The sequence below is a fragment of the Lotus japonicus genome, chromosome 2 (genome assembly GCF_012489685.1).
Source record: "Lotus japonicus ecotype B-129 chromosome 2, LjGifu_v1.2".
NCBI classification, from domain to species: Eukaryota; Viridiplantae; Streptophyta; class Magnoliopsida; order Fabales; family Fabaceae; genus Lotus; species Lotus japonicus.
The window spans coordinates 61418684-61440324 of NC_080042.1; the positions used below are offsets into that span (position 1 = coordinate 61418684).

At 38.2% G+C, this 21641-nt stretch overlaps 1 protein-coding gene and 1 pseudogene across 5 annotated transcripts; both read left to right on the top strand.

The window, feature by feature from the left end:
- Positions 1–1148: 1148 nt before the first annotated feature.
- Positions 1149–4711, top strand: LOC130738676 (TMV resistance protein N-like; annotated as a pseudogene).
- A 12978-nt stretch (positions 4712–17689) lies between these two features.
- On the top strand, positions 17690–20519 carry LOC130738677 (disease resistance protein RPV1-like). Of its 5 annotated transcripts, none has more exons than XM_057590775.1 (3): positions 17690–18513; positions 18983–19604; positions 19767–19911. In XM_057590775.1, the coding sequence occupies exons 1-3, from the start codon at positions 18050–18052 to the stop codon at positions 19881–19883; spliced, it is 1203 nt and encodes a 400-aa protein (XP_057446758.1). In that variant the 5' UTR covers positions 17690–18049; the 3' UTR covers positions 19884–19911. The 5 variants fall into 5 exon arrangements, with proteins under 5 accessions (XP_057446758.1, XP_057446759.1, XP_057446757.1 ...); XM_057590776.1 differs by having other exon boundaries at positions 18983–19599; XM_057590778.1 differs by lacking the exon at positions 18983–19604 and adding an exon at positions 20165–20519 and having other exon boundaries at positions 17693–18513; positions 19767–20058.
- The last annotated feature ends 1122 nt before the right edge of the window (positions 20520–21641 follow it).

Here is a 21641-nt window from a genome sequence, read left to right on the forward strand (position 1 = left end):
TCTATGCTATTTTGTTATGGTTATGTATATGTTTAATTATATTTTTCCATTTATAGTAGAATCTTACGATCCAATTTACAATTTTGTGATTTTCGATTTTGCAACTCCTCTCAAATTTCAGATAGAATATCGATTTTCTTTACTTTTCTTACATGTGTCACTTAACCAACCCTTAGCTTCTTCTTCGCGAGGACTTACCTAAGGATAATTTGGTGATACAATTTCATCTTCATCAAAAAAACGTTTAACTTTGCAAATATTAAAGTTACAAGAAAATACCTCGGACAAAATTAAGTATTGACATTCATTTTCGTCTGCACTCAAAGATTTTTGATTTGGCAAGAGATATTCTAGTCCTTCTAAATATCCATAAGAGATGCACATGATCTCAGTGATATCAACATTCATGAGAATACACACTGACTTGTGATTTGGAAGAAACAATGTAGGCAAAAATGCATTAGAGATAGACGTTTTTGGATGAGTAAGGGTAAAGAGACTGTGATTGAAGACGAGGTCAATAATGTTAATCTTCCGATGTTTGGCAATGTGATGGATGATAAAGACCTCTTGGTTCGTGACACAATCTTCTTCAGTATCTCGCGGGCAAAGGACATATAATATGAGAAGTTGAATGAAGTAAGCTTCAAGCTTAAGAAAAACTATATGGGTTTGCTCTTCCTTAATAAGGTAAGAGATTTTATAGAGAGTGGTGCCAATGTCATTGGGAGGGAAGGAGCTTCTCCAGAATTTAGAGAACTTGGCTCATGAAGAAGGATGATACAAGAGAGTTAAAGATAACCCTTGTTAAAGGAGATGACTTGGTTTCACACACTATATAAGATCCTGAAGGAAGGTCCAAACTCTGCGTTCGCCCATAATTCTTTAAGCAGATGTCTCAAGTTCGAGTCTATGTGAATGAAAGTATGTTACATACTTAGTGGATAGATTTTTGTCGCTGATAGTTGTCTTACCCAACTTAATGTATAGAGAGTGGTGTCAATGTCATTGTGAAGGCAATTAAATATAAAATAAAATTGTAAAAATGAAAATGAAAATTGAAGGAGTTAATAGGACTATAGGAGGGAAGGGTGATTGATTCAATGATTCAATGATTCTCTTCAGACGTGATTCAATGATTCTCTTAAGTCCACAAAAGTGGCTGTAGAGTTCAACCACCATCCACATCCCTTACACTATAAGTTCTCTATCTACTTGGAAATTCTAGTTTCATTTTGAACATTGCCCTGTTTTTTCTCATGGCTGTGCCACAATCAACGTCATCTTCCTCCTCCTTATTCACATATGATGTGTTCCTCAGCTTCAGAGGCTGTGATACTCGTCGCCATTTTGCTAGTTCTCTCTACGAAGCTCTTCGTAAGATGGGAATCCACACGTTCATGGACGACAAGGAACTTGAGAGAGGGGAGGAAATCACACCGGCACTCGTCAAGGCCATTGACGAGTCCAGGATTGCTATCCCTGTATTGTCAGCAACCTATGCTTCTTCTTCCTTTTGCTTGGACGAACTTGTCACCATCATGGACCGCATTAAGAACCAAGGTCGGTTGGTCTTACCTGTCTTCTATGAGGTGGATCCTTCTGAGGTGAGGCATCAAACTGGGAGTTACAAAAAAGATCTGGCTAATCGTGAGGCCAGGTTTGAAGAGAACAAGAAAAAGTTCATGGAAAACATGGAGAGGTTGCGGAAATGGAAGGAAGCTCTTAGCCAAGTAGCCAACTTATCAGGCTATCATTACAGCAAACTTGGGTACCCAACTTAATTTAATCAAGTCTACCTTCTTATTATCTTATATTATCTCCGTTCCTATTTAACTGTCTACGTCTAGAAAGAAAAGAAACGCACATATTAAGGAGTATAATTAATGTTGTTAAGTTTCAAAAGAAATATTTTACACTCTAGTATAGTATGTCTTAATTTAATCAAGTCTTAATTTTACCTTGTTATCTTTTGTTTCTTGAATTGCGGTGTAGACTAGTAGAGCACTTCATAGCTAAATCTTTTTCTTATCCATAATTGAGATTTTGATGATATATATTGACTGAAAGAGTGTGACAATTAAATTGTGTGATGTAGACATAAATATCACAATTTTAACCTTACATCAGTGAATTTGTTGGACAGAATTACAGAAAAGAATACATCGAATGATATTTCAGTCCCTTGTGAAGTGGGCTTAGATGCATTAAATATATATACATGGTGATTTTTCAAACTCATAACGAATTATAAAATTATTTGAGTTTCAAGGGAAACTATTTGGTTTTCTATTCAACCCATCTTATAAAACCCATTGCCTAAACCAATGGAAGTACTGTCCTGAAAATTCTTTAGTCTAGTACTTTAACATTAAGGGGGAAGAAATGCTTGTTTATGTTGAACAAGATACTTCATTGCATGGCAAACAAGTCTTAATTTTACCTTATATTTTATTTCTTTAATTACTGTGCACTTCATAGCTAAATGAATCTTTCTCTTAATTTCCTTCTCCATAATTGAGATTTTGATGCATTTAGTATATATCACTTTACATAAGCTTCTCTGTTTTGGCAGGGATGAAAAGGAACATGAGTTTATTGGAGAGATAGTTAAACAAGTCTCCAATAAGATCAACCGTGTTACTTTACATGTTGTCAAATTTCCTGTTGGACTAGATTCTAAAGTGCTAGAAGTAAAATCACTTCTAGATGTTGCATCTGATGATGGAGTTCGCATGGTGGGGATTTATGGAATTGGAGGAGCAGGGAAAACAACACTTGCAAGAGCAGTTTACAATTCCATTGTTGACAAGTTTGAATGTTTGTGTTTTCTTCATAACGTGAGGGAAAATTCAAGCAAATTGGACCATCTCCAACAGCTTCTTCTTTCTAAGACAATTGGTCTGAACACTGGCATAGGAGATGTCCATGAAGGAATTCCAATAATAAAGCGAAGGTTACAACGAATGAAGGTTCTTTTAATTCTTGATGGCGTTGACAACCTGAATCAGCTGCAGGCTATGGTTGGAGAAATTGATTGGTTTGGTCCTGGCAGTAGAATTATCATTACCACTCGAAACAAACACTTGCTAACAACTCATGGGATTGAAAGAACATATGAAGTAAATGTGTTAAATGAGGAAGAAGCTCTTGAGTTGTTGACCTTGAATGCTTTCAGAAATAACAGTTGATTCAAGTTACAAGGACCTTATAAATCGTGCAGTAACTTATGCTTCTGGCCTTCCATTGGCTTTGGAAGTAATAGGTTCTAACCTGTGTAGTAAAACTGTAAAAGAATGGAAATCAGCTCTAGATCAGTATGAAAGGATTCCGGACAAAGATATCCAAAAGGTACTTAAAGTAAGCTATGATGATTTGGGAGAGGAAGAAAAAAATGTTTTTCTTGACATTGCTTGTTGTTTCAAAGGGCATCCATTGGCCGAGGTTGAAGATATACTCCATGCTCATCATGGTGGTTGCCTGAAACATCACATTGGAATATTGGTTGATAGATCTCTTGTAAAGATCGGTTTGTATGGTAAGGTAACAGTACATGAGTTGATAGAGGATATGGGTAAGGAAATTGTTCGACTAGAAAAAATAAAAGAGCCTGGTGAGCGTACTAGGTTATGGAGCCCTGAAGATATACTTCAAGTTTTAGAGGAGGAGACGGTGAGTAAGTTAGATATAAATGGTTTGGTTTTTCATCTTAAAACCTTGATTTATTGTTTTAGACCGTTATATGCTCTCGTTACAATTGTTTCTATATATGCACGTTTAAATCTTACATGTATATATTGTGCTTTATTTGTGCATTGTCTTAAAAAGGGAACCAGAGACATTGAAATCATCTACCTAGATTTCTCCTTGACTGGCGAAGAAGAAATAGAATGGGATGGAAAGGGCTTCGAGAATATGAAAAAGCTCAGAACACTTATTATTAGAAATGCTCGTTTTTCTAAAGCTCCCGAATATCTCCCAAATAGTTTGAGAGTATTGGAATGGGAGAGATATCCTTCAGAGTATTTACCATCTAATTTTAATCCGAAGCAACTTGCCATATGTAAGTTACCCAGATATTGCTTTGTTTCATCCAACTTGGCTGAGTTATTGAAGACAACACCAAGGCAAGTGTCATGTGTTCATTTATTCAATCTGGTATATTAATAAATAAATTCTCTTTTAAGATATTAATTTGGTCTTTATGTTTTATTTCTTTGTTTCTACATTTTTTGTGTTGCAGAAGCCTGTGAATTTGGAAGTTTAGAAGAACTTAGCAGAGATACTTATGTATTTGGTCTGTCAAATTTAGAAGAACTTTCTGTATTGGTCTCAGATCACTCGAACTTGATTGCTGAAGTAGTTCCTTGTCCGTGTTATAATTATCTTGAAGAATAATTCTATGGTGAGATGAAGTTATTTGGAGGTTCTTTTTCACCATTAATAAAGGCAAATGGAGGTTCACAGAATGAGATGAAAAATGAGGCTGCTGTGCTATGTGGTGGTATACCTCCAAAAATGATAACTGATTCAAATTCTGTAATATTAAGCTGGGTTTGTAACATTTGTTGTGATTGGACAAATCTGGTTTATTGGAGTTACACTTGCAGATGATGGTATTAATCTTATCCTTATTTGTTATTGTAATTTGTTGGCTTCTCAGATTAGTTGCATATGGTTCTAATTCTACTGTTTCCCATTATCTTTTTAATGAATTCCTTGTATTTAGTTCCCTATTGTTCTGCCTACATGTTTCCTTTTTTACGATCAAAGATCACTCAAACTCGGTTGCTAAAGTCCTTTTCCCTGTGTTATGGTGAGATGATGTTATCTGGAGGTTCATTTTATCATAAAATGTACATGGAGGCTCAGACAATGAGATGCAAACTGAGGCTAGTGAGCTATGTTGTTAGTCATATAGCTCCAGGCCTCCAGCAACGATAGCTGATTCAAATTCTATAATCTCAAGCAGGTCTTCTAACATTATTGGTGATTAAGTTAAACTATCTTGTTGCTACTCTCTCTTTTGTTAGGAAGAGATTTGACAGCCATTGTTTATTGTAGTTAAATTTTCATATGATGCTATTAATCTTATCCTTGATGTAGTTATTAATAAATAGTAAATATATCACAAGGAATCCAATAGGAGCTTAGACCATTAGATTTTACATCAATAAGAGAAATGAGATGCTATAACCTATACAAAGTACTGTTCGTATCTGCTACTGTACGCGCGCAGCGCGCCTATCTATTTTCATTTCCCACTGTGTTTGAGTGAAGAAATTTTGATAAATCATATTTCCTTGAGTTTGAATTGATTTTGCCTTAGCTTTTCCTTTCATTCTGGCTTCATGTCTCCTTTTTAAATGTGTTAAATATCAGAATTTATGTTTCTTTATTAAGACATGTATAATAATATCAAATCATCCTAATGGTTTTTATGCAACTTTTCTCTAATATGAACTAATCAAACATTTTTTCATTTCTCCTTGTCCATTTGTTTTTAGAACATCATCTGTGGTTCTCTGCCTTGTTCTGTTGTCAAACGAGATGTTTAGGAATATGTGACTCACAGCACATATTCCGTTGATTTTTGAAAGGATATTGTGTAATGTTAGGATTTGCAGCTCAGTTTTCCTGTGATAGAATTTGGACATTGCACTCTCTACTTCTGCAGCTTTAGGTGTTTTCTTCCAGACTATCCATGCCGATGCCGACCCCTGAGCCCTGAGGAGAACTTGGATTTTAGATGAGTGAATGCTACTCCTCAAAGGTAAATTGATGCTCTTCAGTTGATGCAGAAAAATGTTCATTTAGGTTGTTAGAAGTTGGGGTGTTAGTAGTAGTGTTTCTGGTTGTAATACAACAATAACAATAAAAGAAGTCTTATCTCAGTAAGTGAGGTCGGCTATATGGACCTACTTGATCCATTTTTAAGTTGCCTAACATATACTTCCTCTTTACTCGGGCTTAGGACTGGCTATGACACAACATACGCAGAGTTTAGGATTTCTAGTTGTAATGCTCACAATTTTCGCATTCCCCAAAATGTGGCAAAAATAGTTTTTGTACTGATGTTGATATTGGTACAAGTAGAAAGGACTTGAGAGCTCCCACTTTCTTAAGGTTTGCAGGGTACAGCAGAAGATGATAAACAGAACTCATTATGGCACGCCATTTTTCTATTTTTATATAGTTAAGAAGAAAAAAAACTTGGTTCAAACTTAATGCTCTGCCGAATAATAAGATACAGGATCAGTTTCAACATTGAGTATTTTAGATTAGTCATTTATGTTACTGTTTTTATAGTATTGTGACAGGGATGTGATAATGTGTTATAATTCATATAATATAATTGCTATCATCTCACATCAGGATATTTTTGACACAGACATGCAAAAAGAGAGAGAGTATAAGAGAAATGAAAATATTATTTCTTTGCATGCAATTTATGTATGTTCTTGCCTTGGCTTCAAAAGTCAAAACGTTTGCCTGAAATGCTCAAAGGCAATCACACTTAACCTTGAAGATTTTATAAGTTGGGCTGAAAAGAAAATGATCTTGTTATTATGAATAGTATCAATTAAATCTTTTATGCTCTCTTCAACTGTGTAGTCTCATACCTATACAGTCTCAGAATACCTCTTATTCAGGTGCGAGATCGGCTCATTCTTGTGTCCCTTCGCCTAGAAGCCTGCCAAGAGTCGCTTCTTGTCTATGCCTCACTGCACCAGCGATCACTTCCCGCCCTCGTCGGCCCCGGGTGTAACATTGTCTTTAGCACATCGATTTATCAAAGATTGCTCCCAGCTTTGCACTTTATTTCGATTCAGGTCATTCTTTCTGATGCTGCCACCGGATGAGAATTGCTAATAGGCCAGGGGGATATGAAGTCAAATGTGTTTCATGTGGTGCTCACACAAGTTAATCCTATTCCTAGCTTGCATTCACACGAGATACACATAATGGATTACAATTCAAGTTTCTAGGTTTTTGAAGGTGTTGATTTTTTTTTCTTAAATATGTCAGCATAAAATCAAGAAACCAACGGCACCAAAGCCAAAATATCAGTATTTACAAATGAAAGCGCTTCCGGGCGGAACTTTTTCTACCCAAATGGCACCTGCATAAGCGGAAGCATTTCGGGCTAGGAAGTCAGTAACATAATTACCACTATGATGAACAAAATAAAGTTCAACAGACTCAAGTTCAAAAAAAAAAAAAGGACTCAAAATAAGAAGTAAACAAACGAAACTCCCTAATTATAGAAATCAAATAAGAACCACCATCGGAGGCTTCCCCATCGTTGGCAAAGATGAAGGAAGGTTGTTTCAAGGTGAACACGGCAGAACCCCAACTGGACCGCGAGGGACATAGCCCAACGCATGGCCAAAGCCTCCGTCAACACCGACAACGAGACGCCCACATAGCACTCTACAATAGTAGCAAGGACCTCGCCTGCATAATTCCTGACCTTTAGAAGAAACGATTCTCGTACCAGCGAAACCAACCACATTCACTGATGCGTCAAAGTTGACCTTCAGACAACCTCGCGGTGGACACTTCCAGACCGCAACCATGGCTGGAGCAAGCCATTGGTTCTTCGGCGTCGAACCACGAAGCGCGGAGGCCCTTTAAGTATTTTAGTTTTAGACTTGCCAATCATAGTAGGCAAACCCAAATACTTGTCAAAGCTTCCAACTGCCTTAGCTTTCAAAAGTTGTTTACGCTCATAAAATCTGTTCTGAGGCACATTTTTGCTAACAGAACGCATTAATTTGTCAAGATTTATCATTTTACCTGAAGCACGCTCATAGGTGGCCAAAATATCCTTCAAACACTCGGCCTCCTCCTTTGTCACACGGGCAAAAATGATACTATCATCTGCAAACAACAAATGTGTAATAATAGGCGCACAATGCACAATCTTAATACCCTGCAACTTAGAGGAAGCTATAGATTTCTGGAATTGAGCTAAGAAAACCTCTCCACAAATTATAAACAAATAAGGGGATAAAGGGTCGCCCTAAAGTAAGCTCCTATGGGGCATAAACCCCGGCTGAGGGTTTCCATTTAGCATATTAGAAAAATTCGTTGTTGTTACACAACTCATAATTGATTGAACCCAATTAACTAGGAAGCCCATCTGTTGGAGGACCCGCTGCAAAAAGGGTCATTCCACCCATTCATATGCCTTAGACATATCTAATTTCAAAGCCATCATGTCATTTCAGCCACAAATTTTCTTATGCATACAATGAAAACATTCGTACGCTACAAAAGTATTGTCCTTAATTAGATGCCCTGGCACAAAGGCACTATGAGAGTTACAAATCAAATCAGGCAAAATTAATTTCAATATTTGCAATGTTTTTAGTTATAATCTTGAAAAGAACACTGCAGAGAATAATCGATCGATCTAAAATGGGTCGCATGCACATGCTTCTTTATCTTAGGAATCAAAACAAGCAAAGTTTTATTTAAAATACCTAGCGTAACCATCTCGTGCAAAACCTGCAAACAGAAATGGAGACATCATCCCCAACAATATACCAATTCTTCTAGTAAAACAAAGCCGGATAACAATCCATCCTCGATGCTTTTGTTGGGTGCATCTAGAACAAAGCCTCCTCCACATCCTTCTTAGTAAATGGGGCAGCCAGGACCTGCATATACGCCTCAGAAGCTCTTCCAGCAACCAGTGAGGTAGCTTCCTCAATGCCTTAAGGGTTAGATGAAGCAAACAAACCCATGAAATACTCAGACAACACCCTAGAAATATCCACACCATCCTCATACTCCCTCTTGTGATCATCCTTGATAAGTTCTATTAGGTTCCTTTTCCGCCGCTGTGATGCTTTCTGGTGCAAAAACAAGGTATTCCGATTACCATTTCTAAGCCAAGTAGCTCGAGACCGTTGGATCTACCAGACCTCCTGTTCAAAAAGGACATCCAACCCTTTCTTCGCCTCTTGAATAGCCTCCAACACCTGTTGGGATTGCTCCTTTCTTTGAATCTCTTGAAGAAGAACTTTTGCATCAAAGATCTTGTTTAGAAAGTCCCCAAAATTTTCTTTTCACCAAGTCCTCGGCCTCCCACCAACCTCAAATTTTTTTATTGTTAGATCCGATCCAATGCCACTCCACGCCTCCGCCACCACCTCCTTACACTCATCCTCACTTTGGAGCCAAAGTTACTCAAAGCGAAAGAGATTTTCCCTCCTCATCCCCTTCCATCTCACGCGAGCATTACAAGTCAGTAAAATAGGGTTATGATAGGGACGATACCTGGAGAGATGGGCAATGCCTGTGTCTGGCCAAAGTGTCTCCCAAGCCTCATTGTCTTAGGCAAAGTCAAGTCGTTTCTCAACCATGCTTGGAGCTCGCCTCTTGTTTGACCAAGTAAACATGTACCCCGAAAAGCGGACATCATGAATATCACAACCACTACACATATGTGCTGCCACCTGTAAACATTCCATATCATGCGGGTCACCCCAAGCTTATAGAATATCATTAAAGTCACCAATTTAAAGCCAAGGGACATCTCCATTAGGCTTTACACCTCTATTTCGACCCTCCAAGAAGCCATAAACTACTAAAACCTGCATCGGAGAAAAGTTATCAGGATGAGTTATCCAAAATAAAACATGATTAAGAGAAGCGTTGACCACCTCCCTCTGAACATCATCCGTCCATAACAAACACAAACCACCTGCCGAGACCTACCTTGTCCTACATACTGAACCGGAAAAATATTTGAAAGGCCACTCATGTCACGATGGCGCAACATCTCAGAAGAATACAATTAACCTAGTCTCCATTAGAAATACCACATTAGGAGATATGGAGTCAAATGCGTTTCATGTGATGCCCACGCAATATAATCCTGGTTTGCATTCACACGAGATACGCATAATTGATTACAATTCAAGTTGTGTTATCTAAATCACTCAAGATTTAACTTGGGTAACTCATCCTAATTTGAGTGGTTTGTAAGATCAAGGTTTGATCAGTGGTTGCATCTCTATATTTTGATGATTACAATTAAGGTTTATGATGATGAACAATTGTGGTACCCTAACGTTTGTCTTTTTAAGTTGTGACAAACAGGTTCTGAATCTGACCCAAGCCTATTCGTTCAGAAGAAGAAGAACCAAGGGTTACTAAAAAAGAGAGCTCTTCATCCTACCATGTTCGTTCTGAATAGTGGCAAACGCTTCAGAAGCTCTGAAGATGGAAGCTCTCAAGAAGATCTGAAGAACTCAAGTCAGAAGTTCTGAAGGCCAGATGTTCCAGTGGAACGGTCCAGATGCAGAAGACTCAAGTTCTGAAGACTTACAAGAAGTTGGTTCTGAAGACCCCAGCTATTCTAGCTCTGACGATCAGAAGTTCTGAGGAACTTGTTCAGAAGCAGAAGTTGCACGGTCAGAGGAATCCAAGCTCCAATCTGACGATGATCAGAAGCTTCATCAACGTTCATCTAAAGCTCCTTCATCTCAAGTCAACTGGTGAAAAGACAGGTCACTATCACAGTACAACGTCGTACAAATCTCAGTCTGTCCGCCACCTACCTTGTACAGCCTAGCAGTCTGATATTACAGAATTTCCACTCCAACGGATAAAACCCTAGCAACGGCTACATCACAAGTCTTGGAGTATATAAAGGCTGAAGAAAGAAGAAAGAGGCTAAGAAACTTTGCTGAAAATATTCAACATATACGAACCATTCTCTTAGCATTATTTCTTCACTGTTCTTAAACTTCTGAGTTTACTATTCGCTTGTTAGAAGCACTCTTTGTAAACCCGAAACCTTTTACATCATATTGTAAAGTTCATCAAGAGACCAAGGTTGGTCGGATCTTGAGAGGACTGAATCAAGGCTGATTCAGTATTTAGCTAGTCTTAAGAGGATCGATAGATCAGCTTCTTAAGAGGATACTAGTGAGAAAATCAGTGTATTGTTAGTCACTTAGCAGGTTGCAAAGTGCAGTTGTAACACTCATTGATTTTAGTGGATTGCCTTCATCAGAAGAAGGAAGAAATCACCTTCACAGGTGGACTGGATTAGCTTGAGCTTTTATCTCAAGTGAACAAGGATAAAATACTCGTGTGCTTTACTTCCTATCATTCAGCACTTAGTTTTTATCTTTGAGTTTTGAAAAAGCAGAAAAAGTATATCCAAGATTCAAAAACTCTATTCAAACCCCCCCTTTCTAGTGTTTTTCGCACCTTCAATTGGCATTAGAGCTCCGGTTCTGATTTTAACACCTAACAGTGTTCAGTGATCCAGAACCTTGTGTGAAAAACAAGCAATGGCCCAAGCCAATACTTCCGCTGACAACAATAACAACAACAATCAACTCAGAGCACCAATCTTTGATGGTGAAAAGTTTGAGTACTGGAAAGAAAGAATAGAACTCTTCAGGAGATGGCACGCACCATGATGCAAGAATCAAGTATGGCCAAACACTTCTGGGCAGAAGCAATCAACACTGCTTGCTACATCCAGAACAGAATCTCCATTAGACCAATTCTGGAGAAAACTCCTTATGAGCTATGCAAAGGAAGACAACCTGACATCTCTTACTTCCATCCATTCGGAAGTACTTGCTTCATGCTCAACACTAAGGAGCAATTGGGTAAATTCGATTCTAAAGCTTTAAAATGTTATTTTCTTGGTTATTCTGAAAGATCCAAAGGTTTTAGAATTTATAATATTATTCATCAAACTGTTGAGGAATCCATCCAGATTAGATTTGATGATAAGCTTGGCTCAGAAAAGTCAAAGCTGTTTGAAAGATTTGCAGATTTAAGCATTGACTGTTCAGAAGCAAATCAACCAATAAAAAGCCCAGAGGATGTTGCTCCAGAGGCTGAAGCATCTGAAGATTTTCCAACAACTTCTGATCCTCTTCAGAAGAAGAAAAGAATAGTTGCTTCTCATCCAGAAGAACTAATCATTGGCAACAAAGATGCTCCCGTCAGAACCAGGTCTATGCTCAAACCTTCAGAAGAGACTCTTCTGAGTCTGAAGGGATTTGTGTCTCTCATTGAGCCAAAATCAGTTGATGAAGCTCTTGAAGACAAAGGCTGGATTCAAGCAATGCAAGAAGAGCTAGATCAGTTCACCAAGAATGATGTATGGACCTTAATGCCTAAACCTAAAGGGTTCCATGTCATAGGAACCAAGTGGGTGTTCAGAAACAAGCTGAATGAAAAATGAGAAGCAACAAGAAACAAGGCGAGACTGGTAGCTCAAGGCTACAGTCAACAAGAGGGAATTGATTACACTGAGACCTTTGCTCCTGTTGCAAGGCTTGAAGCTATAAGGCTACTGATTTCCTTCTCAGTAAATCACAACATCATTCTTCACCAGATGGACGTCAAAAGTGCCTTCCTCAATGGCTACATTTCAGAAGAAGTGTATGTCAAGCAACCTCCTGGCTTTGAAGATGACAAACACCCAGAGCATGTCTACAAGCTCAAGAAGTCACTCTATGGATTGAAGCAAGCTCCCAGAGCGTGGTATGAAAGGCTCAGTTCCTTTCTTCTACAAAATGAGTTTGTAAGGGGTAAAGGTGACAATACTCTCTTCTGCAGAACCTATAAGAATGACATTCTTATAGTTCAGATTTATGTTGATGATATCATTTTTGGTTCTGCTAATCCCTCCTTGTGCAAGGAATTTTCTAAGTTAATGCAGGCTGAATTTGAAATGAGCATGATGGGAGAACTTAAATACTTCCTGGGAATTCAAATAGATCAACGACCAGGAGTCACCTATATCCATCAGAAGAAGTACACCCTGGAACTTCTGAAGAAGTTCAACATGAGTGACTGCAACATCTCAAAGACTCCAATGCATCCAACATGCATTCTTGAGAAAGAGGAAGTTTCCTCTAAGGTTTGTCAGAAGCTCTATCGTGGAATGATAGGCTCTCTTCTTTACTTAACTGCATCTAGACCTGATATATTGTTTAGTGTGCATCTCTGTGCTAGATTCCAATCAGATCCTAGAGAGACTCACTTAACTGCTGTTAAGAGGATCCTCAAATATCTGAAAGGAATCACTGACCTTGGCTTGATGTATAGAAAAACATCAGAGTATACACTTTCAGGTTTTTGTGATGCTGACTTTGCTGGAGATAGAGTGGAAAGAAAAAGCACTTCTGGAAGCTGCCATTTCCTTGGATCAAATCTTGTCACGTGGTCAAGCAAAAGACAGAACACAATTGCTCTATCAACTGCTGAAGCAGAATATGTCTTAGCTGCCACATGCTGTACACAAACCATATGGATGAAGAATCATCTAGAAGATTATGGGTTGTCTCTGAAGAAGGTTCCTATTTATTGTGACAACACAGCTGCTATCTCACTCAGCAAGAACCCCATTCTACACTCAAGAGCAAAGCATATAGAGGTAAAATATCATTATATTCGTGATCATGTTCAGAAGGGCACTCTATCACTAGAGTATGTTGATACTGACCATCAGTGGGCAGATATTTTCACTAAGCCCTTAGCAGAAGATAGGTTTTTATTTATTCTTGAAAACCTGAACATGGATTTTTGTCCAGAGTAAGGTTCTCTTCAGAACTTCTGACCATGGTACCTCTGAAGTCATCAGATGTTACCTCTTTCAGAAGTTACTCGATCAGAAGCACTTAACCCACTGGTTAAACTTCTGTGGTAGACAACAATACACGTGTCACTTCATTTGTGACATAGTTCCTTGAGTCGCGTGGTATATCTGCTATAATGATGATGTCTACTCTCCTCTACTATGCTATTTTCAGACTATATACTTTATAACCGTTGACTTTGCCTTTAATTTCTTAGAAAAACTGTCAACGGTTACCATTAAACCCACAATATGCACTATCACACACGATCTCCCACTCACTTACACTTACGGTTTTGAAACTCCCGTGTGCATTGCATTCATTCATACTTCTCCCTCCAACATTTCCCCTTTCTCTCTGAACCCTAAAACCTCATCCTCTAAGAATCATGGGTAAATAAAGGAAACCTAAGGCGAATGTTTCTGCTGCTACCACACAAACTGCCAAAGATCAGGAGAAGCAAAGATTCGAGGAAGCTCAGAAGATTCTGAATGCACCAAATGTAGTCACCTGTGCAAAGAAAGTGGAAGAACTGAATGTGTGCTGCGAAGCAAGAGTTGATTTTGATAATCTTGCTCAACAAGGGTTTGATATCAGGAACCAAGTCGAGTTGCAAGGATGGTCTGGGTACTTCAACAGGCTCGTTGGTCCAATCTATCACAAATTGGTTGTCGAGTTCTGGAAAAATGCAGTGTGCAATGACTACTACGTCGTCTCCCATGTACTGGGCAAGAAAATTGTGATCTCTGAAGAATCTATTGCAAAGCCGCTGGGTTTGAAGTTCCAGGAGGGAAAAAGGATCAAGAATGTTGAAGCAAATGTTGTTGGAATGAGGACCGTTGTCAACAAGGCGCTCTATGATAACTGGTCTTACGAGAAAACCAAGTACAGCTTTAAGGACTTGAAGTCTGAGATGAAGATTTGGCAAAAGATCTTCATGCACTGCATTCACCCTAGAACTGGAGGAACTGATTACCTAAATGCAACTCAGAAGGTAATCATGTACTACATTTCAACTGGTGAGCTTATATGTCTGCCATTCCTTCTTTTCAATTATCTGAAGGAGTGTGTGGAAAAATCAAGGACCACAACTGGTTCTGAGAACAAGAGATTCATCTCCTACATTCCGTATGGAAGGCTACTGTCAGATATCTTCGTCCAAAACAAGCTTGTTAAGACTCTATCAGATCTTGAACTTCACGAAGATCTGGCCACGATAGTTGGTGATACCCTCAATGGCACAAAGTTAAAGAAAATGCAGATCATTGAGAAGATCAAAGTAGCTCCCAAAGAAGACACTTCTGATGAAGTTCGTCAGAGGAATTACCCCATTGATGACTTTCCTATTTGGTCCAAGAAGGACAATCCAGCATGCATTTTGGAATATGTAAGGATGCTCAGAAGACAAGGAGATCCTATCACCCTTACAGAATTCGTTAACACCCTTCCTGAAAGTCCTCCTAAGCTGACTACCAGGAAATCCAGAAGAGCAACAAGCAGCAAGCCCTCAGATCCTAAGGGCAAAGGGATTCTGATAGAGGAACCTGCAAAGAAGAAGGCTGCTTCCAAGACCGTGATCATCAGGGAAGCATCTTCTGAAAGGTCACTGAAGAGAACCTCAACTCAACAACAACAAATGTCTGATTCTGAAAGCTCAGAAGACACATGGGAAGACTTCTCAAGTGAGGAAACTGAAGATGAAGACATGCCTCTGGCTAAGAGACGCAAAATCATTCTTGAGGAAGAGGAAGATGAGCAGGATGACCATGTGATCATCCAGAATGTAATTCAGGGTATAAGAGACTCCTCAGAGGCTGAAGAATCCACAGATTCTGATGAGGTACACTTGGTAAGAAGAAGAAAGCTGCCTCTGAAAGGTCCCCTTCAGCAGAAAGAGACAGTTGCAGAACAAGCTTCTGAATCTGCTTCAGAAGTACAACGTGAAAGAAGATCTAAAAGAACTTCTGATCCAGCAAGGGCTGTCCAACTCACCAGAACCTCACCTATCAGAAGCCATGCTAAGGTAATTACTGAAAGCATTAATTCTGATTCTGCTTTAGTAGTTGTACCTGAACAACCCCTGCCTATATCTACTTCCATGCCCACCTTAACCCAAACAGCACCCACTCAACCTGAAACACAAACTCACACACAAGCTGAACCTCAAGCTCCTATTTCAACCATCCAAACAGCTACCACAGACATTCATTCCATTCCAATTTACACCTCTTCCACATCCATCCCAACTGAACCAGTACCTCCCTTAAATTCCTTCATTCAAGGCATTATTCAAAGTGAGGCAACTCTAAAGACCTTAGTTCAGCAATTCACTTCCAAGCCAGCATCTACTCCACACACCTTTCTCATAACCCAGACTGGTGAGATCCCTGCTGAGAAAGAGAAGGAAGATGATGATGTCCAAATCCTTGAGCCGCCTTTCAATGTGAAGCCTCTTCAACAAATTGCTTCCAATTTTGAAGATCGGATTCCAGACGCTGCTGAGACCTCCTATGTATCCTTGTCCAATTACTCAGCAGTCAACTCACAGGATCTGAGTTTCACTTCACCTGAGAAGACTGTCACCTCAAGGCAAAGGCCAGATACTATCTCTGAAGCTGAGCATATGGATGAATCAGATCACTCAGGCGTCGAGAAGGATCATGAGATTGATTCCATTCCTACTGAACACATGGAAGAATCAAATGCTTCGAGCTCCAATGCTGCCAGAACTCCTCAACCTCAGATTGCAACCAGTTTGGTTTTGGTCATTGTCGGAAGGCGAAGCTCCAGCGAAAGTGTTGAGTGGCAGGCAAGTGCACATGTGGCATATCACACATCATTTTTAATTAATTTTTAATATCTACATATTTAATTTATAATTAAAGTAAAAAAAAAATTATAATTAAAAATTAATATAAAAAAATTAATCACAACTAAAACCCATTAAACGATCTTCATTGTCTTCATGTTTAGATTGCTACCATGACATTTTTAAATGACCATGTTGTTTTTTTATAAGCCATAAAATATATATTGAAGTGAAGTACAAATGGTACTACAACCCAATACAAGTAAGAATAGAAGGGAAAAAGAAGCTAAAAAATAACATAAATTACAGTAACAATTGAGCCTCTTACCACTAATGTTTATTAGATCTGACGGTCTTGATTTATTCTTATATTCTTATAAAAAAATATTTTTTACATATGATACATTTTCGGTGCATAACAAATGCAAAACTAATTTAGGGACAAATTTATCAAATTTGCACTCATACAAGGGTAATGCACCTCTAGCCGCCCACGCCTTAATTAAATCCCATTTGACAATAAAAAAAAGCATATTAAACTGAGCAAAATTATGTAATTGTAACGGGAAGATTAATATATGACTTTCACATGGCCATGGCCCATGGGTGACAATTTGGCCAATATTTTTTTATTGCAATCGTGGCCATGCTTGTGAAATGCCAACAACCATGGATTTTTATTTTTATTTAATTTTATGCTAGAAAAAGACATCAAGGGTGGTGCACTAATTTCTTAAGTGATGTAATTTTACACCACTTTTTTTTACCAGTTACAACATGTCATATTTTTTTTTTGTCTTTTGGCCTCCAGTCTCCACGGAGAAAGGGGCTCGACATGATTGGATACGGTAGTGATGTCCCTACGCACAAATGTATTATTTTTTACCTCAGAGGGGATCGAACCCGGGCCACATCTTATTTTAAAAATATTTAACATATAACAAAGTTTTAATAATATTTAAAAAAAATGATATATTGACCTACTATAACCCGTCAAAGTATGTGGTGTAAAATTGCATTACTTTAAAAGTGGTAAATATTAGGGAAAACCCAAAAAGAGATTAAGTCTTCTTGTACGCGTAAAGCACATTACGTTGTTTTTAAAGTTAAATATGTTATATGTCCATCATATATAAAGTCAAATCTAAATAAGTTATTAATTCTTTTTTATGATTTTTAGTGATGAATAAAGAAAAATCAATTTAAACAAGGATAAGTGATGGCATGTCATTCTTAAATTTATTTACTCACTTCTAGTCATTCTTTTCATTTTTCCTCTTCATCTTCCTCCTCCCACCCAACCACCATTTCTCCCTTATTTTCCCTACCTCTTCAACATTTGTTCCCCTCCCCCTCCTTCTTCGCCATCGTTTTTGTTTGTTAAGTGTTTTTCATTTCTTTTGGCAGAACTTGTTAAAAGTTCAGTGTGATTAAGAAAAATAAATAAATAAAGAAGTCTAATAATGAGTGAAAAAAGTCTTTTTTAATGATCATGTCCCTTCATACTAAAACTTGGGGCAATCGTACTCCTTTTTAAGTGGACTAGCAAAGTCAAGTCACCTACCTCTACTACCTGCCTTGCTAATTACTTTGTGATCTTAAACTTGTTCTTCTCATGGCTCTGCTACCATCATCTTCCTCCTCTACCCGTGGTCGTGGATTCAACTACGGTGTCTTCCTTAGCTGCGGGACTGAAGATACCCTTGAATTCACTGGCCTTCTCTACCAAGCTCTTTGCAACAAGGGAATCCGCACATTCACTGACTGTGAGGTGGTTGACGAAATCACACCAGCACTTGAGGAGGCTATTCAAACCTCCAGAATTGCTATCGTTGGGCTCTCTAAGAACTATGCATCATCTTCGTTTTGCTTAGATAAGCTTTCCAAGATCCTTGACCACTTCAACAGCAAGGTTCACCCAGTTTTTTATCAAGTGGATCCCGATGATGTGCAAATGCTGAGAGGAACTTACGGGGAAGCAATTGCTATGCACAAGAAGAGGTTCAATGATAGAATACAGAAATGGACGATGGCTCTGCAGCAAGTTTCTAACTTGCCCGGTTGGCAATTTGGACTAGGGTACCCCTCTTTTCTTATATCTAACATTTTTAATTAGTTCATCTTATAGTTATATCAAACAATTTAATTGTAATTAAATAGTGTAAACCAACCCATTATCTCAAAAGCTTAACCTATTGAGTAATTAAATGCCATAAGATTGTTTTTATGTTATTATTTCTAACACGCCCCCTCACGCAAGTGCTCGTTTGGGCTTGAAGTGTGAAGAATGCAGATACTCACCTATCATCTCAACCTACCATGTGCTTTTTATTTTTTTTTATTAGAAGAATTGTGGAGCTATAGATCGAACTCTAGATTGCATGATCATAAAGACTCTGATATTATGTAAATCAACTAATTATCCCAAAACTTAAAAGTTAAAACTATGAGATAAAGTCGACAATCACATAAATGATTTTATATTATTATTTCTAACCAATACACACGTATATTACTTGACTTCACACAAATTACTCTGTCTGGGCAGGAATGAATATGATCATCAAGATTTTATTAGGAAGATAGTTAAAGAGGTTTTCAACAAGATTGTATACATTCCAATAGTAACAAGAGAGGATGAGGATGGGATTAAGGTAACATGTTTGTCGGAAGGAATTTCAGAAATAAGCTATAGGTTCGATGGAAAGAATAAGGTTATGTTTATTGTAGATGATGTTGACAAACTGGAGCAATTGCAGCAGGTTAAGGCCGACAAACATTTGCTGGGTTTAAGTGCGTTAACGGACAAAGAAGCTGTTAAAACGTTTTTTGATAAAAAAATCCATAACATGGTAAAAAAAAGATTCTATAGTTTGAAGATGGCAGAGAAACGTGTTTTTCTTGACATTGTTTGTTACGGCGAAGGGTATCACTTGGTCGATGTTCAACATATACTTCGTGCTCATTATGGTTGCTGCGTTACAGATTACATAAGAGTATTGGTTGATAAATCTCTCATACACATTAGTCCAAGAGGTGAGAAAACATTACATCACTGGGCTGAGTGTATGGGTACAGAACTTGTTCAACTTGAATCACCGAAAGAGCCCGGGAAACGCAGTAGGTTATGGATTCCTGAAGATATATATCATGTTTTGGAAGATGGTACGGTGAGTAAGATTAAAATGAATGGTTTGGTTTTCATCATTAATCCTAATTTACCATTTTGGACTATTATACACCCGTCAAATTGTTCTTTACCTTTAAAATTTCTAAATATGTATGTCAAGTCTGACATTTCTTCTTGTTAATTCGTGCATTTCTGTTTAAAGGGAACCGATAAAATTGAAATCATATGCCTGGATTTATCCTCAACTAAAGAAAAAAAAAATAGACTGGAATGGAGATGGCTTCAAGAACATGGGAAACCTCAAGACACTTATAATTAAAAATGCTAATTTTTCTCAAGCTCCCAGACATCTTCCAAGCAGTTTGAGAGTACTAGAATGGCAGAGATATCCTTCACAGTATTTACCACCTAATTTTCATCCTGAGAATCTTGCCATATGTAAGTTACCCAAGCGTTGCTTTAGGTCATCTGACATAGGTGGCTTATTGAATAAGGTAAGTGCAAAATGTGTGTTAGTTTTCTAGTCTGATATATTAATAAATTCTCTCTAAGATTATTCATTGGGCTTTGATGTTTTATTTCTACATTTATTTGCAGAAGCCTGTGAATTTGGATGATTTGAGTTTTGACAATGGTGAACATTCAAATGAGATGTTTTATGTATCTTGTCTGCCAAAGTCAGAAGAAATGAATGTTATGGTCTCATATTAAACCAAACTTTGGATGCACATGCAAGTGCACAGTAAGATGCAAAATGAGGGTAGTCGGTTGTCTTTTAGACTGTGCATCCAGAAAGGAAAATTGAATCTAGTGCCTGTTTGTCAAGTTGGCCTTGGAACATTGGTGACGATTGAGTGAAACCATCTTGTTGTTGTTCCCTCTTTTGTTAGGAAATTAATGATGGAAGAACATTCTATTAAGTAACATAGATTTTAATATGATGTTATTATAATCCTATCCTGTGTTGTTATCGAATTTGTATGATTATGGTCTTTTTAAAACTATAAAGAAAAGTTAATTGGGAGTTGTTATTAAAACCCCTCACATCTATTTAAACCTCCCCCATTAATGTGTGAAAAGTCTAAAATACCCTGATTTTTTAAGTAAATTCCTAAAACCCACACTAACTACCACACTTCTTCTCACTTCTTTCCCATTTCATTTCAAACCTTTAAAAAAACTCTCCCTCAAAACTTCCACCCCCCCCAAGTCCAACCCATTTCATCGTAGTCCCATCCCTCATCACCGTCAATTTTTCTTCTGCAACCAGCACCGCAACCGCGAGCCTGTTGTTTAGCCGCCACCCGGGAGTGGTTCGACGGTAACGTTGCAGCCGCACCCAACCGCCACGCCATTTGAGTGTCGTCGCGATCGGTTACGTCCTCGACCCGACCCAACTCTTTTGAATCGTATCTCGCTTTGAAGGTGTGTTGCTTTCGCACCGTAAGTGTGCGACAGCAACGCAAAGGTGCGACACGATTCATTTGTTTCTAAAGCACATTACGCACCTTCCAAGGTATGACAGAGAAGCCCTTTGACAGAGCGTCTCTGTCGCACCTTCAACGTACGATTTTAATAAGTAACATTTAGAACCTGAGGGTGATGATGATGACAGTGGCAGTGGATATGCAATTAAAGGTGGCGGTGGTCGTGACAAGAAGAAAGGAAAAGTATCCGAGGTCTCTACCTCGAAGAAAAGTTAGGATTATTTGAATTTTATGGATGAACGTAATTTAAGTACAATGACTTGTGACTTAGGATGTGTTTATGACAATTATCTTTGTAGCTTGAATTTTAAGTACAATTAGGATGTTTGTGTGTTGTTCCTATTTTCTTAGTTGTCTACATTTTAGCTAAGATGTTTCATCTGTCAAGATGTGCGACCAAATGTTGGAGCATCTGGTGCAACATTTGCCCCTGCGTAGCTGTGTGTTGCATGTTTATTCTAGAAGCTTTGGATTGAATGGAGTGATCAACAAGTTAGGGTTGTTGAAGAAGCTTCCGCGTGTATATCTGGAAATAAATCAAGTGTAATCAAATCTGTTGAAGAAGATATGATTTGGTTTAAAGTGTAGTA

Bases quoted from the DNA above. Each gene is read 5' to 3' on its own strand.
- LOC130738677 (XM_057590774.1), top strand. From the start codon at position 18,050: ATGGCTCTGCTACCATCATCTTCCTCCTCTACCCGTGGTCGTGGATTC. The intron at 18,514-18,982 runs GTACCCCTCTTT...CTGTCTGGGCAG, and splicing joins GGTTGGCAATTTGGACTAGG to GAATGAATATGATCATCAAG.